Source organism: Carcharhinus amblyrhynchos, chromosome 25 (assembly GCF_965287045.1).
Source record: "Carcharhinus amblyrhynchos chromosome 25, sCarAmb.v2.hapA, whole genome shotgun sequence".
Classification (NCBI taxonomy): domain Eukaryota; kingdom Metazoa; phylum Chordata; class Chondrichthyes; order Carcharhiniformes; family Carcharhinidae; genus Carcharhinus; species Carcharhinus amblyrhynchos.
Window position 1 is genome coordinate 4,348,861 of NC_137348.1, and position 22,917 is coordinate 4,371,777.

The 22,917-nt window shown below is 42.2% G+C and overlaps 1 protein-coding gene across 2 annotated transcripts in view; it reads right to left on the reverse strand.

Moving 5' to 3' along the window:
- abl1 (abl oncogene 1, non-receptor tyrosine kinase) overlaps positions 1-22,917 on the reverse strand; it is a 180,898-nt gene that overhangs the window by 16,465 nt on the left and 141,516 nt on the right. For both annotated transcript variants that reach the window (XM_080211795.1, XM_080211796.1), the window contains exon 4: positions 5,569-5,841. In XM_080211795.1, the coding sequence (XP_080067921.1) occupies positions 5,569-5,841 (273 nt within the window). The remainder of the gene's footprint in view (positions 1-5,568; positions 5,842-22,917) is intronic.

Sequence of the window (22,917 nt, forward strand, 5' to 3'; positions counted from 1 at the left end):
CCGGTAGCATCCTAGTAAATCTTTTCTGCACTCTTTCTAGTTTAATAATATCCTTTCTATAATAGGGTAACCAGAATTGTACATAAAATTCCAAGTATGAAGGCTCTCATTTAATTACTTAAAAGCTGGGGACACTCCAATGTGCCAGATAATTGAGTTCTGGCATACACAGGAGATTTTTCACCAAAATCCATCCTCTTGTAATGATGTGACAATGTTCCTTGTGCAAGTCACACTGAAGTCATCGCCTCACATTGCTGTCATAGCCAACATGTTCAAAAAGTCTCTTGAAGCAGAATGCAAGTTTGAATGAAAGAAGTTATCAGCCTATTTCAGGTAAACATTCTCACACCAAGTAGAAGCACAGTACAATTATTTCACCCGTTGAATTCTGGGCAACAACACTGCAGCATTATGAAAAATAAGAAAAAAATCATATTGATCAGAATGTCAGTTGATTGCATCTGATTATCCATCTGAATGTTCAATATTAAGATTTCTAATCACTGGACAGTAATTAATACGCAGAAGGACAATTCACCCAAATGCTGCAAGATTACGCTTGGGTAGAACACTAGGTGGGGCTCATGGCACACTCAGGAACAACATGCAATACAAGTGGGCACAACACTGCAGGTTTTCAAAGGGGATGGGGGTTATTTGAATTTTGCTGATGAACATTGTTCTCCCATACCAGGGGAGTTAACCTGACTTCAAGTGATGAATTTTTGGACAGCTGATGCCATGAACTCTCAGGCAGAACAATGACATTAAAGACTAGAAAAACTGCAGAAAAGATTTACTTGGATGCTACCGGACTTGATGGTTTGAGTTATAAGGAGAGGCTGGATAGACTGGGACTTTTTCCTCTGGAGCGCAGGAGGCTGATGGGTGATCTTACAGAGGTCTATAAAATAATGAGGGGCACAGATCAGCTAGATAGTCAATATCTTTTCCCAAAGGCAGGGGAATCTAAAACTAGAGGTCGTAGGTTTAAGGTGAGAGGGGAGAGATACAGAAGTGTCCAGAGGGGCAATTTTTTCACACAAAGAGGGTGGAGTGTCTGGAAAGAGCTGTCAGAGGCAGTACTAAAGATGGGTACGATTTTGTCTTTTAAAAAGCATTTAGATAGTTACATGGGTAAGATGGGTATAGAAGGATATGGGCCAAACGCGGGCAATTGGGATTATCTTAGGGTTTAGAAAAAAAGGAGGGCATGGACAAAGGACCTGTTTCCATTCTGTAAACCTCTATGACTCTATGATTAGGGAGAGGCAGAAGCTAGGGTCATCAATATTGGACAAAATTGAACAGGGAGATTTTTCAGTCACAAGACAACCACACAGTCAAGCCAAAAGCCTTGCCAAAAGTGGCAAACTTGCATCTATTGCAAAGGGTGCTTCCTTATGCTATAATCCAAGCTCTGAATAACAATATTCTTCAGCAGCTTGAGTCATAGTTAGGGTTAGCAGGGTGGCATAGAGTTAATACTGCTGCCTCAAAGCTCCAGAAACCCGGGTTTGACTCCTTGCATGGGTCGTGTCTGTGTGGATTCTGCAGGTTCTCCTTGTGTCTGCATGGTTTTCCTCTGGGTGCTCCGGTTTTCCCCCACAGTCTGAGACATGTGCTGGTTAGGTGCACTGGCCATGCTAAATTCTCTCTCAACGTATCCGAACAGGGGACTTTCACAGTAATTTCATTGCAGTGTTAATTTAAGCCTACTTGTGACTAATAAATAAACTTTAAATATATTTACTGATAACTACAAACTGCTCCCACTCAATCATCCACCCAAAATCATCTCCAACAGCAGATAATCTACCTCCCCATGATGATGGTAAAACTATTGCTGAACTCTACTATTAATATCCTGCGGCAGGTTACCATTAACTAGAAACTGAACTGTGTATATAAATACTGTGGCTACAAGAGCAGGCCACTGAAGTCTGAGGGTGTAGAACTCACTTCCTGATTCCCCAAAGTCTGTTCACCATTTACGAACAAGTCAGTAGTGTGATGGAATACTCTCCACTTGCCTGAATGAGTACGGCTCCAACAACATTCACACTCGACAGCATCCAAGACAAAGCCACCTGCTTGATGGGCATCCCATTTACCAACTTAAACATTCAATCCCTCCACTACGTGGCACACAGTGGCAGCTCTGTGTACCATCTACAAGATGCATGGCAGAAATTCACCAAAGCTCATTCAACAGCACCTTCCAAACCTGTGACCTCTACCTTCTGGGAGCACAAGGAGAGCAGATGCATGGGAACACCACTACCTGCAAGTTTCCCTCAAAACCACACACCATCCTGACTTGGAACTATATTGCCAATCTTTCATTGTCACTGAGTCAAAATCCTGGAACTCCTTCCTAAACTCTGGGTGTACCTGTAACAGGTGAACTGCAGCCGTTCAAGAAGGCAGCTCACCACCACCTTCTTGGAATGTGTAACAAATGCTGGCCTTTACAGCAACAATCACATCCCATCAAAGAAATGTAAAACATTGCAATTAAATGAAACTTGACAAAAAGGGATGTTCAGCTGGTGACTGCAAGTTTCGTCAAAGAGGAAGGTTTTAAGTAGACTCTTAAAGGTCTTAAAGGAAGGAGAAGTGAGATTTATGGAGGGAATTCCAGAGCTCTAGGATTAGGTAGCTGAAGGCAAAATACCGGAAGGTGGGATGAAGGGAGTGAAGGGTGACAAAAGGCTAGAGTTGGAAGAACGCAGACTACTCAAAGGGTTGTACATTGGGAGGAGGATACATGAGCTGACAGCAATGAGACTATAGAACAATTTGAACACTAAGATGTGAATTTTTAAAATTGAAGCATTGCTGGACTGAGAGCGAATGCGGGTCAGCAAGGGCAGGGGCTGGTGAATGAAGAGCACTCGGTACGAGTTAGGAGGCAAGTGGCAGAATTTAGGATGAAGTTAAGTTTATGGGTGGGTGGGTGGGTGGGGGGGTGGTGGTGGTGGTGATGGAGGACACAAGGTCAAGCGGGAGAGTTTTGGAATAGCTGAGCCTGGGCATAAGGGAAGAACACTGCAAAGCCAGGATTTACCAGCGGTACAGACAGGAAATTGCAATCCTCGGGGGCAGCAGAAGATTTCAAATATCTTGTCTAAGAACCACTAGCACCCTGTGAGAGCTGACAGATCGGAAATATTTCAGTAGTGGCCCTCCAGCGTGAGGTAACCCAAAATTTCCAAAGCAATGCAGCATCTGCCAGTGTTATCATCATCTGGACATGGATATGGATATGTATTAAAAAAAATTCCAGCTCCTGAAATCTCCCTTTATCATGCAAGATAGCGTGCCATTGTACACTCAGGTGTTCAACATTTATGCACTGGGATTGTGGAGGTTATAACACGCCTGGAATTTCCCCACTGTTGATTAACCAGTGTATTTTTAATTTCCTTCATAATATTCTCTAATAATCTATATTTATGAAAATATTTATTACAATTAAACGAACCTCTCTTCCCTTCTGACCTCAATCTTGCACTGATTGATTCCTGAAACTTGGCAACTCTAACCACCTGAACTTGCCATGGCCTGTCTCTGATTTTCCAACATGCTCTTCTCCCCGTGACGCATCACCATATGCCACTGAAGAACTGTGTCAAGTCACTTTCTCCTTTTCTGGTTACAGATCTTCTTCCTGCCCTTAAACTCCTTCATCACCCCTGGAAACACGCGCACAAATAACAAAGCTGAATTTGGTGAACTGTTATGGTGTGGGAAATCTTTGTCACATTCCTGGCATATTTAATTCTCAGAAATGCCGCAGTTTTGACAAAGCAATGGAATGTTTTCCTATTGGTTATTAAATGGGACATAGGCAACTTGCATATGTGACTCAGCAGTGGTCAGTTTTACATTCCGACATGTTCTGAAGTTACATTAAACTTGAAACGTTAAACTCTGTTTCTCTCTCCACAGATGCCACCAGACCTGCCGAATATTTCCAGCACTTTGCACACCTACATGGTTCATGACAAATGTAATAAATGAACAGTCACCTTCCAGCAGTCAAAGTGTTCCATAATAAGGATGCAATAAATAGGAGCAGGCTTTTCAACCCTCTCAAGCCTGGTCCACCATCCAACAAGATTATGGCTGATCTTCTTTCTCAACTCCACCTTCCTGCGCTATCCCATATATCTAAATATCCTCAGAATCCAAAATTCTATCAATCTCCGTCTTGAATATGCTCAACAACGGAGCATCCATAGTTGTCTCTGGCTTACTGGATTCCAAAGATCCACAACCCTTTGAATGGAAAACTTTGTCTCATCTCAGTTCTTCCTCTGTGAATGCGTTACCTCAATTCTAGGCTCCCCAGCACCTACCCATTCAACCTCAAGAGTTCTGTACAATTAGATCACCTCATATTCTTCTGGAGAACTATGCTACTCAATGTATCCTCATAGGGGAATTTCCTCATCTCAGGAATCAGTCTAATGAACCTTTGTTACACTCCCTCTGGGAGAAGCTTTCCTATCTGTATTTATTCATGTTGGGTGTCAGTGTGACTATTTGTTGGATGGACCTTCCATCTCCTTGCACGAACTCATCAGTGGCTTCAAACATTTATATGTTTGAATATACAATTCATTATATTAATAATATAATTATTAATATTAATTAATATTAACTTGTTCACCTACAGTTTACATTTGGCACATGAGGGTTGACATAATTCACTTCATAACTATTTGTATAGGAAGGGGATTTCTGTTCTAACTTAGCGCCTTTCACAACCTCCGGATGTTCTGACATTTTATAGCCGACAATGTAATCTTGGATTATGTAGTCAGGCATGACTCAGTGGGTAGCACTCTCACCTGAGTCAGAAGGCTGTGGATTTCAACCCCACTACAGAGACTTGATGAGAAAATCTCAGCTGACTGTCTCACAGCAGTACTGTGGGAATGCTGGAGCTTTGGGAGTGTCGTCTGTTGGACAAGACATTAAACTGAGATGCTGCCTGTCCTCCCTAGTGGGTGCAAAAGGTCTCATGGCATTATTCCAAAGAGCAGTAGAGGAATTTCTTGATCAATATTTATCCCTCAAACAGCACCACTAAAAACAGATGGGTCATTTTCACACTGCTGTTTGTGGGAGCTTGCTAGGGCACAATTGTGCTGCTGCATTTCCTACATTGCAACAGTGATTATATTTCCAAAGCTGCAAAGTGTTTCAGGATGTCCTGAGGTTGTGCAACAGAACCACAAGAATTTCTTTCCTTAATTTCGGTTCCACGGTTCATCTGAGAAGCTGCAGCTCAGGCAGTGCAGTAGTTGTTTAGTATTGCACCAGCCTGGATTACCTGCCACATCTACAGAGCGGAATTTGACACCACAATCTCCGAACTCAGATGATGGTGAGCTATAGTAGAACCAACACGCCAATGTTTTGAATGTTCAATAATTGATGTAAATTATAAATATGTAAACTGCATTTTCTTCCCAACATTCTGCTGGAACTAAACCAGCATCTACTCAGGATTTGACTCGTGTGTCCAAAAGCTGTGCAGGAAATCTACCATACCTTCAGTGTCTTTACTGCGACGGTGAGGTTGTATTTCTTCCAAACTCCCTCGTACACCTCACCGTACTGTCCTCCACCCAGTTTGTGCTTCATCGTAATGTCTGTTCGCTCAATCTCCCATTTGTCGTAATTAGGGGAGACCCCGTAAATTGTGGGTTTGTTGCGTTTGGGTGCTGGGTAATGTAGAGTGGTGATAAGTCCATCGGCCACTGTCGAGTGGTGGTGAACAAGCTCCGCCAAGGTGTTGAAACGACTCTCTGAAGATACGTACAGCTGCAAAAACAAGGCAGGCAAGTGTTACCAATGTTCATAGAATCCCTACAGTATAGAGAGAGGTGATTCCATCCATTGACTCTGCACTGACTCACTGAAACATCATCTTACCCTGGCCCTACCCCTCCTGCACTATCCTTGTACCATGCACACTTATCATGGCTAATCCCCTAACCTGCATATATTTGGAGGCTAAGGGGCAATTTAGTATGGCCAATCCACTTAATCTGCACATCACTGGACTGTATGAGGAAACTGGAGCACCCGGGGGAAACCCACGCAGACATGGGGAAAATGTGCAAACTCCACACGAATAGTCACCCAAGGCTGCAACTGAACCTAGGTCCCTGGCGCTGAGGCAGCAATGCTAACCACTGAGCTACCCACAAAACAACACTGGGAAATTCTGTTCAATTGGAAAACATTAGTTAACCTGACTCTGTATTTTTCCAGCTCCTTGGCTCCTACAATCCAGCCCTGCTCTCTCTCAAAACCACTGAACTTTGTTACCTTCCTCTGCAAAATTCCTTTACTTCCTCTCTTCTCTCATTCAGCTCTATGGATGTTCTTTAATGCAAGGAATACTTTATAATTGCAGGTTGTTACACTGCGTGCCTCCCCACAGATACAGCTGTGCTGTGCATAAGAAGCACAGAAATGGCCAGGTAGTCAGTGCACTGAAAGCTGTCAGCAAGTTACTGGGATGCTGGGTGCACGCTATGCAGATGTTTACATCAATAATTAAAACAGCGAAGCCCTCAGATCAGGAAAACAAGACGGATAACTTTCACGATGGTAGTATCATCTTTCAGATACAACACCAACAGAAAATTAATTTATTAGAAGAAAAAAATACAGCTCCTCATTTATCAAGGATTGCTATATAAACTTTAATTATTAAAGATGTTACAGCACAGAAATTGCAGTGGTTCAAGGCAGGGAGAATCCCAAAGGGGTCTCTTCCCGGCATGAAATGCACTGTGGCCCCTCCTCGCGTGGGCCCAGTGTGATCTGCATTTGAGCATGCAGAACTAGAAAATCACCACAGCATCTGGGAGGGAAGATAAGTGCTTTGAATACCATGAATTACTTCGAAGTACACACAGTGATATTTGATATATAGCAAGATATAGGAGACATGGTTAGTAAGTTTGCAGATGACACCAAGATTGGTGGCATAGTGGACAGCGAAGGAGGTTATCTCGGATTGTAACAGGATCTTGGTCAATTAGGCCAGTGGACTGGCGAATGGCAGATGGAGTTTAATTTAGATAAATACAAGGTGATGCGTTTTGGTAGGTTGGGCCAGGACAGGACTTACTCAGTTAATGGTAGGGCATTGGGGAGAGTTACAAAACAGAGATCTAGGCATACATGTTCATAGCTCCTTGAATATGGAGTCACAGGTAGACAGAGTGGTGAAGGCGGCATTCAGCATGCTTGGTTCCATCGGTCAGAACATTGAATACAGGAATTGGGATGTCTTGTTGAAATTGTACAAGACATTGGTAAGGCCACACTTGGAATACTGTGTGCAATTCTGGTCCCCTATTATAGAAAGGATATTATTAAACTAGAAACAGTGCAGAAAAGATTCACTAGGATGCTACCGGGACTTGATGGTTTGAGTTATGAGGTGAGACTGGATAGACTGGGACTTTTTTCTCTGGAGTATCGAAGGCTGAGGAGTGATCCCATAGAGGTCTATAAAATAATGGGGGGCATAGATCAGCCAGATAGTCAACATCTGTTCCCAAAGACAAGGAAGTCTAAAACTAGAAGGCATAGGTTTGAGGTGAGAAGGGAGAGATACAAAAAAAGGTGCAGAGGGGCAATTTTTTCTCACAGAGGGTGATGTGTATCTGGAACAAGCTGCCAGAGGTAGTAGTAGAGGCAGGTACAATTTTGTCTTTTGAAAAGCATTTAGACAGTTACATGAATAAGATGGCTATCGAGAGATCTGAGCTAAATGTGGGCAAATGGGGTTTTTAAAAAAAGGGCGGCATGGGCAAGTTGGGCCAAAGGGCCTGTTTCCATGTTGTAAACCTCTATGACTCTATTCCATAAACTGCATTGAGACGAATTACAAGAAACACTGGCCAAGGCAGCACTAGGACTTGCTGCTCAACGTCTAACAGTGCCATGGTATTTCTAACATCCACCTCATTGCCTCAGCCAAAGAATGGTACCTCTGACAATGCAGTACTCACAAATCAAGTCTTAGAAAGAGGGGAATTGAAACTACAGCATTGAACTGGGTGGAAGCATGACTATAACTAACACCAAGTCACTCCAGGTTGAATTTTTGTTGTGAAATCCTAATGAAATACTGGAAATAGAACAACATAGAACACTGCAGCACAAACAGGCCCTTCGGCCCACGAGTTGCACCGATCACATCAACACCTCCCAATCTATAGAACTATCTATAACCCCCAATCCCATTAAATCCCATATACTCATCCAGAAGTCTTTTAAAAGACCCCAGCGAGTTCACCTCCACCACCACTGACGGCAGTCGATTCCATTCACTCACCACTCTCTGAGTGAAAAACTTACCCCTAACATCACTTCTGTACTTGCCTCCCCGCACCTTCAATCTATATCCTCTCGTAGTGACCATTTCAACCCGGGGAAATAGCCTCTGAGAATCCACCCTATCTATTCCTCTCAACATTTTATAAACTTCTATCAGGTCGCCTCTCAACCTTCGTCTCTCCAGGGAAAAGAGTCCCAGCTCCCTCAACCTAACTTCATAAGGCATGCCTCCCAGTCCAGGCAACATCCTTGTAAATCTCCTCTAGCTTCTACGTCCTTCCTATAGCGAGGCAACCAGAACTGCACACAGTACTCCAAATGAGGCCTGACAAGGGTCTTATAAAGTTGCAGCATTACCTCCCGATTCCTAAACTCAATCCCTCGATTAATGAAGGCCAGTACACCATACGCCTTCTTGACCACATCCTCCACCTGCAAGGCCGATCTAAGAGTCCTGTGGACCCGGACCCCAAGATCCTTCTGCTCTTCAACACTTCTAAGACTCCTGCCCTTGATAGTGTACTTGTTCATCCCATTGGTTCTGCCAAAATGGACGACTACACATTTATCCGCGTTGAAGTCCATCTGCCACTTCTCTGCCCAGTCCTGCATCCTATTTATGTCCTGCTGCAACTTTTGACATCCCTCCAGACCATCCACAACACCACCGACCTTCGTGTCATCAGCGAACTTACTTACCCATCCCTCCACTTCCTCATCTAGGTCATTTATGAAAATGACAAACAGCAAGGGTCCTAGAACAGATCCCTGGGGCACTCCACTGGTGACTGACCTCCATGCTGAAAAAGACCCATTCACAACCACTCTGCCTTCTGCAGGCAAGCCAGTTCTGGATCCACAAGGCCAAAGGCCCTTGGATCCCATGCCCTCTCACCTTCTCAAGAAGTCTTGCATGGGGGACCTTATCAAATGCCTTGCTGAAGTCCATGTACACCACGTCCACTGCACTTCCTTCGTCAATGTGTTCAGTCACATTTTCGAAGAACTCAACTAGGCTCGTAAGGCACGACCTGCCCTTGACAAAACCATGCTGACTATTTCTGATCATGTCAAACCTCTCCAAATGCTCGTAAATCTTGTCCCTCAGAAGCCTCTCCATCAGCTTACCAACCACTGAGGTCAGACTCACCGGTCGGTAATTTTCCAGGCTATCTCTGTTCCCTTTCTTGAAATGAGGGGCAAGTTCCCAAATCTAAAAGATCCAAGTTCTGACGGGGTGAACCATGAGCCGCAAACAATTTTCATTCTCGCCTACACATTAGTAAAATGTAATCTCACAAACAGTGCAAACTCCATAAATGACAATAAAACAGGAAGGAATCCAATCAGCTACACTGACAATTGAATGCTCCTGCCTAGAACCACAACTGTATAATTGCTAAGCTTATTGCGTGAGTCAGTTAATTGTTTTCCTTCCAAACCAATGTCGACTTCAGGTCAAACAGCGCTCTGTACTGGAAGAAGTATTTATATTAAATGCTTTTCGAGGCCATGTACTCAAGTGCGACCTCGTTACCTCGCCTTTTATTGGCCTCAAACAACTTATATTTACAAAGGCAGTTTTATAGCTGAAAAATAGTTCAAGGCACTTTGAGGCTTGAGGAATAAACACATAACACGCCAAAGGAAAGAGAAGTAGGGTAGGCTAAAATCTCATAAACGTGGGTTATTTAGGAGGGGTCTAAAGTAGGGAGATAGAAAAACAAGGATTTGAGAAGGGAATTCCAGAGAACAGAATGAAAAGATCACACAAATAGACAGGAATAGGAGTGGACCACACAGCCCCCTGAGCCTTCCTAATCACTCAATATGATCATGGCTGATTTTCAGCCTTAAACTTCACTTTCCTGCCCATCTCTCGTAAAACTCCATTCTCCTGTTTACTACCCAAATCCCCTGCTTCCCTGAGACACCAAAAATTTGTCCAGCCAGCCTTAAATAAACTAATGATGGAGCATCCACAACTCTTGTGTCAGAGAATGCCAAAGACTCATAACCCTTTGAGTGAAGACAATTCTCCTTATCTCAGTGCTATATGATTGACATCTTATCCTGAGACTGTTTCCTCATGTTCTAGATGTCCCAGCTTGCACAAACAATCTCTGCCAAATCCCATTGGGATTTTCTAGATTTTAACAAGATCACTGCTGATTCTTCTTTAACTCTAGAGAATAAGGGCCCAATTCATTCAGCCTCTCATCATATGCCAACCTTCTCATGCCAGGAATGAATGTAACAAACCTTAGTTGTGCAGCCTTCAATGCAAGTTTATTCTTCCAGAACTGCATGCAGTAGTCCAGGTGTGGTTGCACAACTGTGGCAAAACTTTTTTCAGATATTCCACTCCCTTTGCAATAAAGGACAAAACGCAATTTGTCTTCCTAATTGCTTGCTATACCTGCGTGCTAACTTAGTTTCTTGTACAAGCATGCCTAAGTCTCTCTGAAAGTCAATGATTACAGGTTTCGTACCTTGTAAAAAATAATTTGCTTTTCTTTTCTTAGAACTGAAGTGAATGACCTTAAACTTCCCTGCATGATACTCATCTGCCACCTTGTTGCCCAGTTGCTTAACTTATCTATATCTTTCTGCAGCGTCTGTTCTCTTCACAACTCAGATTTCCACATGGCATTGTATTAGCAGCATTCGGTACATTACTCTCTGTATCTTTGTCCACGTCATTAATTTAGATGGTAAATATTGAGGCCCCAACACTATTCCTTATAGCACTGCACAGTCATAGACCAATAACTTGAAAATGCCCCATATGGCCTACATATTGGTTAATGGTCAGGGATTATTTATGCTAATATATTATCCCCAACTCCACAGATCCTACCTTGCCTGGAAGTGTGGCGGGGGCAAGTTCAATTGAGGCATTTCAAGAGGGCATCAGATGATTATTTGAATAGAAACAATGTGCACAGAAAAGGCAGGAAAATGGCTCAAAGTCATGATGCTCGCTTGGAGGGCTGCTGCAGGCACGATGGGCCAAATGGCCTCCTTTTGTATTGTAACAATTCTGTAATTTAAGTGACATTGATTGAGGGATAATTATTGGCCCAATTTTTTGTGTCACCTAATCAAATGTCTTTTGGAAATCCAGGTATGCCAGGTCTACTGGCTCTCCTTTATCCATCCTACGCCCTCAAAAAAACTAATACATTTTTCAAACACAATTTCACTTCCAAAAACCATGCTGGCTTTGTCTGATCAAACTATGATTTTCTGAGTGCATTGAGATTTCCTTATAATATATTTGAGCTACTTCACAATTGAAAGTTGAGGATATAGATGCAGAAGACAGTGGAATGAGAGATAAAGGCATGATGAGGGTTTCAGCAAGAAATGGACTAACGCTGGGATAGAGGAAGTTCATGGCAAGCAGACAATTTGCCAAAAGGAGACTGGCAAGCACACATTTTGCCAAAAGGAGACTGGATTATATAGCTTTGACAAAGGATCATCTGGACTTGAAATGTCAGCTCTTTTCTCTCCTTACAGATGCTGCCAGGCCTGCTGAGATTTTCTAGCATTTTCACTTTTGGTTTCAGATTCCAGCTTCTGCAGTAATTTGCTTTTATGTAGGAAAATAGCGAAGATTTGCTGCAAAAGGAAATGCTAAAAGGGTGCACTAGAATGTGAATTAAACTCTTAAAATAAACAAGCACAGATACAGCAGATTCTGCTTATTAAGGTCCATGTGGTCAATAATCCAAATGATCAGTAATAGAGACCCATCATGGCAATATTCCATTTTCACTACCAGGGCACTTTTAGCGACTGTTCTCTCGGCCTATTCTCCAAAAATCATCCTTAAAAAAATACTGTACTCCCTAACCTTAATTTTCTTTTGTTTTATTTACAAAATGTTACTGTAAGCAGAGCCGCTTCATTGAACAGCTGAACCAAGTCCACTTCAACACCACACTGAAGTTATGTGAGAAAGCCTTAGGTTGCATTCCAGACTAAGACCTATCTCACTCAGCAGTTATGCTGCAATCTTTGTACCGATGCCCATCTTAAACCAACTTGCAGACACAGCGGACATGCTCCAATAAGCAGTCAGGGCACTGGTTACATTTTCAGCCTATACCTAGCTAAATTTCAAAAAACGAAAAAGAAATTTGGACGGCAATTGCAGCAAGGTGAAAAAGTACTTTAACTGTATTGTAACTGCATTACAATAGAGGCATGAGAGGATAGGAGGTGGGAGAAATAACTGGAGAGGCTGAAATAAAAACAAGCAAAAAAAGTCTTGCATTCATATAGCATCTTACACAACCTGAAAACATCCCAAAGCACTTCTGTAGACAAGGGAAGGCTTTTGAAGTGTAGCCACTGTTGCATTGCCAAAGCCCTGAGTCATGGTGAATTACTCAGAGCAGTCAATATGTGCATAGCTTTGGGAAGTGAAACTACAGCAATTGCCACATTAACCGTGGTGCTATTGAAATACTGTGGTACATTCTTTCAAATGCCAGTAATGCAGATTGCAGAGTTTAAGATAACATTAAGAATCTAATATTCAAATTCTAAGAATTCTTTTGAAGGACCCCCAGGTTGTGTTGCATTTTGAATCCTGATCATCTCTTCAGAGGACCTTTTGTAATCACTCAGGTACATGTTAACTTTCGTTGATAAACAAACCATGGCTGTCTTTGCCAGGAGGTGGAGATGCTGGTGTTGGACTGGGGTGGGCATATTAAGAAGTCTCACAACACCAGGTTAAAGTCCAAGAGATTTATGTGGAATCTCAAGCTTTTGGACTGCTACTCAAGGAGCTTTGGAACTCTCCAAGGAGCAGCGCTCTGAAAGCTTGTGATTCCAAATAAACCTCTTGGACTTTAACCTGGTGTTGTGAGACTTCCTACTGTCTTTGCCAGAACAGCAATTACCACCACTAGCCACATGTTGTTCTTTTAAAACTCATAGCCTACGTAATTATTTTTATCCTTTTTACCCAATTTTTGGTGCAGACTGGACAACACGAGGACAAAGGAAAGCAGCACCAAGGCCTCAATAAAGTAGCTTTCACAGCAAGGATACTCTGACAAATAGTCTCATTGCAGCTATATATAAAGTATATTAACCATGAAATAACACCCATTTCAGTTTTTTTTATTAGTTCAAGGCCACATTTCATAAACCTGTTAATGTTTAAATGGAATGAAGTACTGAATGATTAATACATTTCTAAATGTGTCTAAATAAAGTGGAAAGCCCTGGGTAAGAACTCAAAATACAAGTAACTGGTTTTGCTGTTCTTTTTAACTTGCACTGAAGATGCAAGAAGAGGCAAACTGCATGATTCCCTCAAAAGAGCAGCAGTGTACAGTTCCAGAGACAGCAAGTGCGGGAGCTCAAGCACTCGAAAGGAAAATTTAGTATAGTTTCCATTTAGTATAGTTTCCATTTAGTATAGATTGGTCATAATCTAACTGAATGGTGGAGCTTGTTTGAAGGGCTGAATGGCCTCCTCCTGTTACCACAGTGCACCTTTTACTTCCCCCGGGATGTCCCAAAGCATTTCACAGCCAATTAGTTACAAATAGTTTCCCTGACCCTATAATCTTCATACTTAGGATTTGAAAGAATGTATTAGGCAGTCTTGCTTTTAACGTGACCATTGATATAAAGTACATTAGCTGTTTCTGCTAATGTGGTGTGGGTGAGATGCTTTGGAACAAAGCTGCCTGTGGCAACGTTAAACTAAATCAGTCCTGAAAGCAGGATCGCCTGATTCAAAAGCAGTACTAGAAATTATTTTGAATTAGTGGGAGAAACGCATATGTTTAACCAAGATCAGGATATACAAATGTAGCCTGTCTCCCACTTAATCAAGGAGCACAAAGGAACAGGAGGAAAAGGTAACAAACCGGAGCCCAACACATTACCTTCTACTTAGAAAGATTTAAACTTTATTTATTTGTGTCACAAATAGGCTTACATCAACACTGCAATGAAGTTACTGTGAAAATCCCCTACTTGCCATACTCTGGCACCTGTTCGGGTACACTGAGGGAGAATTTAGCACAGCCAGTGCACCTAACCAGCACTTTCAGACTGTGGAAGGAAACTGGAGCACCTGGAGGAAAGCTATGCAGACACGGGAGAACATGCAAAGTCCACACAGACAGTGACGCAAGCTGGGAATTGAACCTGGCTCCCTGATGCTGTGATGCAGCAGTGCTAACCACTATGCCACCATGCAGCCCTTCAATTGCAACTAAGAGACAGCCAAGTGGTGTAACGGATAGCGAATAGCAGAAACAGATCCACCTAAGATCCAACGTAGGGAAACAGAGCTGCACCGCCTGAACTCCAGTTTTGGGCATTTAGAAGCAAACATATACAACATAAATATGAAGTATTACAGTTTGGCAAGTAAAATAATGAGGTTGCACATTGTGTAGAAAATAATAGTCATAACAGATTAGAGGAGGAAAGAGATCTGGGAGTACAAAGTCACTAAAGTAACAAGATGATTTAAAAAAGCAAACCAAGTTTCAAGAGGGATACGTTACAACCCCTGTGGATATTGATAATATTTCAAGAGATCTGAAGCACCAGCGATCAACTCAAATGACAACATATCAAAACTTGCAAGTTATCAAAACTCTTCTTACAAAAAAAACTAAAATCAACATCAACATAACATTATTTACAAAAATGATATCCATCTGCTCGCCCATACCCCCTAACATGACAGAACATCCCCCCCCCACCTCACCCCGGAGAATCCTTACAGTATCCTTACGGGTCCTGTCTCTCTGACCAGAGAATGCACTTCCACCAACACTCTGCCCAGTGGTTAACCCAGAACTGCCTTTTCTCCTGTGATTCACAGCAGGAGTTGTTTCCCTGTATCTCGTTTGCTCTCTGTCCAGGGTCTCCAAGTCATTAAGTCTGCACACAGCAAAGCCAGCTGCTCCTTTCTTTCTATTTCCAGAAGTGAAAGCTGGCATTAAAGTTTCAATATAGGACTTGCTCTGGGATCTCTGTCCCCATGGCAACATGGTCAGATAGGCTCACAGCTGGCAGAACTAGTAGCAGGTCACATGCCCCACCTCACATTTTACCTTGAATTAAAAGGGGCAGTTTAAAACATAACTGTTGGAATGTACAGAAGTTATGCTAAACTTGTATCAAGCTGTGTATCCTGGAATACTCTGTACAATTCTGATTGCATTATTAAAGAGATTCAGAAAGAAAATTTACCAGGATGATATATATACGCATCAGGAAGGGACTGACAAGCTGGGTCACTTTACTCTTGAAAACAGACCAACAGGTAATCTCAGAACAATCTTCAGAATTACGAAAGGTTTTGACAGAAAGGTTACAGAATGTTTCCCTTTATGGGGAAGCTCAATATCAGGGTCTATCAACATAGTCGACTCCCGTTGTTTGCGACTTCACCTTAACGCAAATTAGTTTACCCATGTATCTGTAGTTACATGCAATCGCAGTTCACAGCCCCAAAACTTCATTCATTCGCGATTTACAGTGCTGAACACTCAACTTTTCCCCGTTGTTCCCATATCAAAAGCACATATTGCACACATGCCGACTCTGCATGCACAAATTCGCCATTCATACTTGTGGAAATGGAACACATGCAAATGGTGAGACTTGACTGCATAAGATAGCCACCAAGGAACCCGATAGGATATTTTGGAGAAACTACTTTGTGATGAGAAAGTAAAACTCGCTACAATATGGAGCAACTGATGCAAATAATGTAGGTGCATTTAAGTGAGGCGAGACAATGATATGAGGGAGAAGGGAAGAGAGGGTTATGTTGATAGTTAGATTAGGAAGGGAGAATGGTCTCCCTCTGTGCTGCAAAAATTTTTACTCCAGCTCTGTAAGGAAGAAAGGAATAGAGGGATAGGGTGGGATGGATCGATGTTCAAGTGGAACACCAAAACTGGCAAAAAGCAGTATGGGTGGCACAGTGGCATAGTGGTTAGCACTGCTGCCTCACAGTGCCAGGAATCCGGATTCCATTCCAGCCTTGGGTGACTGTGTGGAGCTTGCACATTCTCCCCATGTCTGCCTGGGTTTCCTCCGTGTGCTCCAGTTTCCTCCGACAGTCCAAAGATAAGCTGGTTAGGCAGACTGGCCATGTTAAATTCCCCCTTAGTGTCCAAAGATATGTAGGTTCGGAGGATTAGCAGACTAAATGCGTGGGGTTTGAGGATAGGGCAGGAGGTAGACCTGGATTAGTTGCTCAGTGCAGACTCAGTGGACTGAATGGCCTTATCCTACACTGTAGGGATTCTAAGAAAGAATGGCCTGAGATGATACTGAAAAATCCATGAACACAACATTCTATGTGCTTTGTTTTAGTAAATGGGAGGGAAAATGAACAAATAAACAGTAACTAAATTCCACTTGTGATGCCAATGAATTTCGCCACAAGGTTACTATCTGAAGCACTGGAAGCAAAAGTCAATAAAATGTATTGTCAGGCTAGCCTTCCTGCAGGAGGTTTAAGGAGGGAACAGAAATGGCAAAAATGTAAATATTGGTTTCTCGCAGCTGGGGGGGGAGGGGGGGGGGGGCAGTTTGAAAAACCTTTTTGCTATGAATGGTATGTTATAGAGTCAGGATCTGCACATGCGGTCCTGGAATGACTATTCCAGCACAAGCCGGTTTCCATTTCCCTAACAAACCCCCTGCAAAGAATTTTATCAGGCATTCCTCTCCCTAAATAGTTGGGATCAAGCAATTGCAGAACCAGTAGCTAGCTAATCTCAGGGGCCTCAGCAAGTGGAGACATAGTTTGCTGTGTCACTGGAATAAAAGCGGAATGTGTTGACCGCACGTCTGCAACCAAATCCTCTTGCACCTCCTGACATTCTCTTCAAATACCAATCCTACCCCCACCCCCAGGGACCAGTGCCATATCTAAGACCTCCCCCCCACCTCCCGCAACATACCTGACATGCTTTACTTTCAAAATTCTGACAACTTATCCAGCTACGCCACAGGTGACTCTAACAGTGCCCACATTTGAATCTAATGAATAACGGACCTCACTGAACCCGGAGGCAACTATTTGACATATTCAGCTTTCAAGCTGCTACCCAAGTTCAGTATTCTGACTATGGACTCAAATTAGATGCATAAAGTTTGTCAGCTCATTTTTAGTGGTTCTGAGGAAAAGAGTGTGCTGGAGTGTTCATTGTAATTGCCAGCTCTCCTACCAATAATCAGCATGTTCAGGACAACAGAACAATGCTAAGCAATGGAATACTTTTAACAGCCAGCTTCAAGTGCCATCGAACTGTTATTTTTCCCGCAACTACTTGCAGATACAGCCACTGAATCCAGAATTCCTGAATTACAAATCCTTCCACTGTCCTGTGCATTACTCTCTCTGTCAGTCTTGTCTCTCAGCTCCTGCCCTCCACTCTTCTTTCTGCACCTTCCTGTGAACAAGTGTCTCTCCTGCTCCCCCACTTCACTGGCAGATCTTCATCTTCTTGGCCCTACAATTTGTAAATCAGTGCCTTAAACTCCTTGTTAGTTACATCCCCAAGTATGTCTTTCTTTAACTGAAGACACAAAGAAAAATAAAGTGACAGCTCCAGACTGATTAAGATCTTTTTCAGTTATGTTGAGATGCAATCATAGTTACAATGGAAAAACATGACAATTGGTAACACTAATATCACTTGGATAAATATCCAGATTACACTTTTTTGGGGTATGCTGGTTGAGGTTTGAATGTTAGTCAGAACACGAGAATTCCCTGCTCTTCTCTCAATAGTGCCATGATTTTTTTTCATATCCATCTGAGGGGGAAGACAAGAACACAGCTTTACAGCTCACATGCAAACCAATCTCCAACAATCATGTGCTCTAAGTTTATGGTGGGGTCCTGAACTCATGACCTTCTGAACTAAAAGCAAACCAAATGAGCCAGATCAATTACTGGGGATGGGGAGGCAAAGTGTTACAAGTGACTCACTTCCCGACCCTGAGCCATCTCCAAAACCCCAGTCAGAAAGTGATGCAATACTTGCCTGAATTGGTGCAGCTCAATAACACTCAAGAAACTCAATATCATCTATAATAAAGCACTTCCCTTAACTGACAGCCTTGCCACCGGAATCAATATCCACTCCCTCACTACCCATTCATTATGATTGCAGTGTACACAAAAATGCCCTGCAGCAACATGTCATAATACTTTTACAGCATCTTCCCCTTACGTCCCCATCCGCTAACACTCAAGGCAACAGCAGAAACAACATCCAGATTTGGACATATCCTGCACTACTGCCGGAGCCAGAATCCTGGAATTCCCCAAGTAACATCACGGGAGCATTGCAGGGAATACAGTGGTTCAAGGAAAAGGGCCACTATCTTCTCAAGATCATGCTGCCAGCATCTCCCTGCACTTCAAGAACACAACAACAAACAAATACTTCTGTACTGTTTTTAAATCAGAAAAAATGTCCAAGGCACACTACAGATGTTTATAGAGAGAAAATGAACAGAAGAGCAGCAGTTAGGAGGGGAGGTCAAAAGCTTGGGGTTTAAAGAGCAAAGGGGTCAATAATCTTCCTTCAGAACTTTTGAACTTTAGGAATATGTCTTGCGCCTCACTTTCACAATGCTTTCCTTGTGTGAACATGACTGTTCATGATAACAGACTGGAACTGTCGCTGAGTTCCAGGTGGGAGGGAGAGAATATCAGACTCATTTGCAAATGATGAGGGAAAGATTGCATCATTTTACCAGCAAATGCAGCTTTTACACAGCAGCTGCTCCAGTCCAGCTTGTTCAATAGAATAGTCAACAAACAAAAATGAAATGTGAACCTCAATAACATTACTGAAACACTTAAAGGCAATTTTGAGTTACTAAGTAATTCCCGACAGCGTCAATTTTCATTTTCAAACGAAAGGCAAAAAGAAATCAATTAAATTCAGACTTTGGAAGTCTGTTGTGCTCAGCTGGTGGCACTCTAGTCTCCGAGTGATGTGGATTGAGGTTCAAATCCCGCTCCAAGGCTCAAGGACAAAAGGAAAATCAAGGTCAAAACTCCAATGCAGCACTGAGGGAGGCACTATTGGAGGTGTTGTCTCAATCGAGACGTTAAACTGAGGTCCCATCTACTTGCTTCAGTGGGTATAAAAGATTTGAAGAGCAGGGGAGTTCACCTTGGTGTACAATTGACATTCCAAAAACAGATTATCTGGTCATGATCAAATTCACTACCACAGAAAACAGCTGAGGCCAAAACCTTGTACGTTTTCAAGGCAGAGTTAGACATAGCTCGAGGCGAAGGGGATCATAGGATATGGTGAGGAGGGATGGGGAGAGGTGGGATCAGGCTATTGAGTTGCGTGACCAGGCATATTCATGATGAATGGTGGAGCAAGCTCGAAGGGCCGAATGATCTACTCCTGTTCCTATTTTCTATGTTTCTATGACTACACTTCAAAAGTACTTCACTGGCATTGAAGTGCTTTGGGCATCTGTTAATCATGAGAGGCAATACAGAGTGTGATGTTACTGTATCTTTACGAGTTTTTAAAAAAAATCATATTCGCAGCCTAAGGTGATGTCATTGTTGGGACAAAGAAAAGAAAACTATAGGCAGGTCAGGTGATAGGGATTTCATTTTCAGTTTGGAGCTGCAGTTTGAGTTTTTGGTTTTAGAAGGGACAGCAAGCTAAAAAGAAGTGTTTTCCCTGTCTCTGTTTTTTCCTCCTTTGGAAATTCTCTTGTTTTCCTGAAGGATGAAAATCTGCTGTTGTTGGGGGCTGGACCAGAGTCTCAATGGTGTTTTAGGAAGCTGCCTCATCTTCAAACTGTTCGGAGTGAATCCAGACAACTGAAGACTTCAACCAAAGGACTCCACTTCCAGTATCATGTGAGCAGTAGACTTTGCTGTGTTAAACCTGTGAAATGGGTCTTTTGTCTGTGGGGATTTGTTTGATTAGAAGATTGTAGATACCTTTGTTAAGGGTTATTCATTCTCATGATTGTTTGTTTTTTATTTGTAATTGATAAAAGTTCTTGCTAATTTTCTTACTAAATATGTTAACTATATTCTTAAAGTTTGTTTGATATAAACTCCCTCGTGGGTCACTTGAATAATACCTGAAGTGAAACATCTCATGTTTATCCTAGCCAAATGCAAGATGCAAAATTTATGATCCGGGCAGGCTCCATAGGACATTGTGGAGTTTCTGAGCTGAACCACAATATCTCAATCAATATTACTAAAGCAGATGAGCTGGTCTTTATCATATTGCAGCTTGTGGGACCTAACTGGATTCTGAGCACTAACTGGATGCTGTGTTTCCTGCATAACAGTGACAACACTTCAAAAGTACTACACAGGCTGTAAAGTGCTCTGGGATGCCCTGCGAAAGGCACGATACGTTTTGAGCTGTGAGAAAGGTACACAGAAGGTCCAAAATGTTTGTTAAATTAAATCAAAATATTATAGTTTGATAGATTTTAATTCCATGGAAATCATATAGCCAGTCATGGGTTATGTAAAATACTGCTGCTGAGTTTTGCAATCAGATCCATGAAGCCCAGACAATAAAGTTTTATTTCTCATCTTGTTTGGATTTACTGGCTCTGGAGGTTTGGAAGGGCTTTGTATAACATGCTTATCCTATTAGTGAATTTGAAGATGTACTCCCGGAGGCTTCTTATGTTGAACAAACTAACTTTATTTACAAGGTTGCTTTATTGGCTGCATACTTCGGGAAGGCATTTGCCTAGTGGTATTATCATTAGACTATTAACCCAGAAACTCAGCTAATGTTCTGGGGTTCGCATCCCGCTATGGCAGATGGTGGAATTTGAATTCAACAAAAATATCTGGAATTAAGAATCTACTGATGACCATGAAACCATTGTCAACTGTTGGAAAAACCCATCTGGTTCAGTAATGTCCTTTAGGGAAGGAAATTTGCCATCCTTACCAGGTCTGGCCTAAATGTGACTCCGGACTCACAGCCATGTGGTTGACTCTTAACTGCACTTGGGCAACGAAAGATGGGCAATAAATGCTGGCCAGCCAGCGAGGCCCATGTCCCATGAATGAATAAAGAAAGCCCACAATACATTAATTAGAAATTTTCTTCCCTTGGAGAGATTCCCTGTGCTAGGTGCTAATTGACTGTTCAGACCATATGACCCTCATTCACTAGGGCTGGTCTTAAAGTGACAACCATCATAGTGAATAAATCAGTAGACCAAAATCTGTTAGTTTCAAATAAGATGAGAGACAGGTAAATTAATTTAGGCATTGATTGAAGTTGCATCTGTGGCCAGGAAGCACCTAGGTGCCCACTGTGGCTCAATGTTTGGATATTCCAGTATTGGTTTGCAGCTAGCTAATGTATTTCCAACAGAGTGTGCATGTGTGCTTGTACAATATGGCAAAATACACGCATGCACACACACTCCACACTTCACATTAAAACCATGCACTATATCAAATTAGTGATAATGTTACTGTATGAGCAATTCAGTTGTCTGGAATATAGTAACGATTCACAGACACAAGTTCAAATCCCACCAAAACAGCTGGGAATTTTAAATCCAACCAATTAAAGCCAAGAATAAAAAATGACCGCCATTAACGGCGACCATGAAACTACAAGATTGTCCTAAAAACCCATCTGCCTCTCATGTCCTCAAGAGAAGAACTATTTACCAGTCTGGTCTTTGTCTGATTGTGGTTGACTCCTAACTGCTCTGTGAAATGGCACTCATGGCGTATGCAAAAGGCAACTTCTCAAGGACAATTTGGGATTGACGAATGCCAATCTTGCCGGTGGGGTCTGTACCCCGTGAATAAATGTTTAAAAATAGATTTAGTGTCCACAGTTCTTGCATCATAGCTAAACTCAATAGTGATTCCTGGCAGGCAAAACAAAATTCAGAATTGATCACAAGTTAGTTCTATGCCATTTTCACAGGACCATTGCTGTGGGCTCTTAGGTGCAGATGACACATGAGCAAGGGGAGACCAACAAAGCACAGACAAGTGACAACATTCGAGATACATTTAAGTAAAGGGAGTTTTTTGCAGATGGGTATTGTACAGGACAGGCCAGTTACTATGTTTGCTCAGGTTGCAGATTTTCAAACCCAGATAACAGTGCCTCAGTTTTTTGCTTTAGAAATAACATTTCAGGACACAACTGCAACGGTTAATGCAGGATTTTTGACACATACACACACAAATCAGTTTTACTTCAATATTGGGATTCCCTGGAGCAATCGCAAAAAGATCACTTAGGTCTACATGTCCTGTTAGTCACGTACATCATTTCGTGGTTGGACAATGGACATTAGTAGTTTATCTGCACAAATGTTAAAATAACCCAATGTTTTCTTGAATATTCCTATAGCAGGAAGTACCCTTAATTGGCTGCAAAACACTTGTGAAAGGTGCCACAAAAATGTAGCATGCCAAGAAATAAAGTCTTGTCAATGCACACGTCAGGAGCCACACAGTTCAGCTTG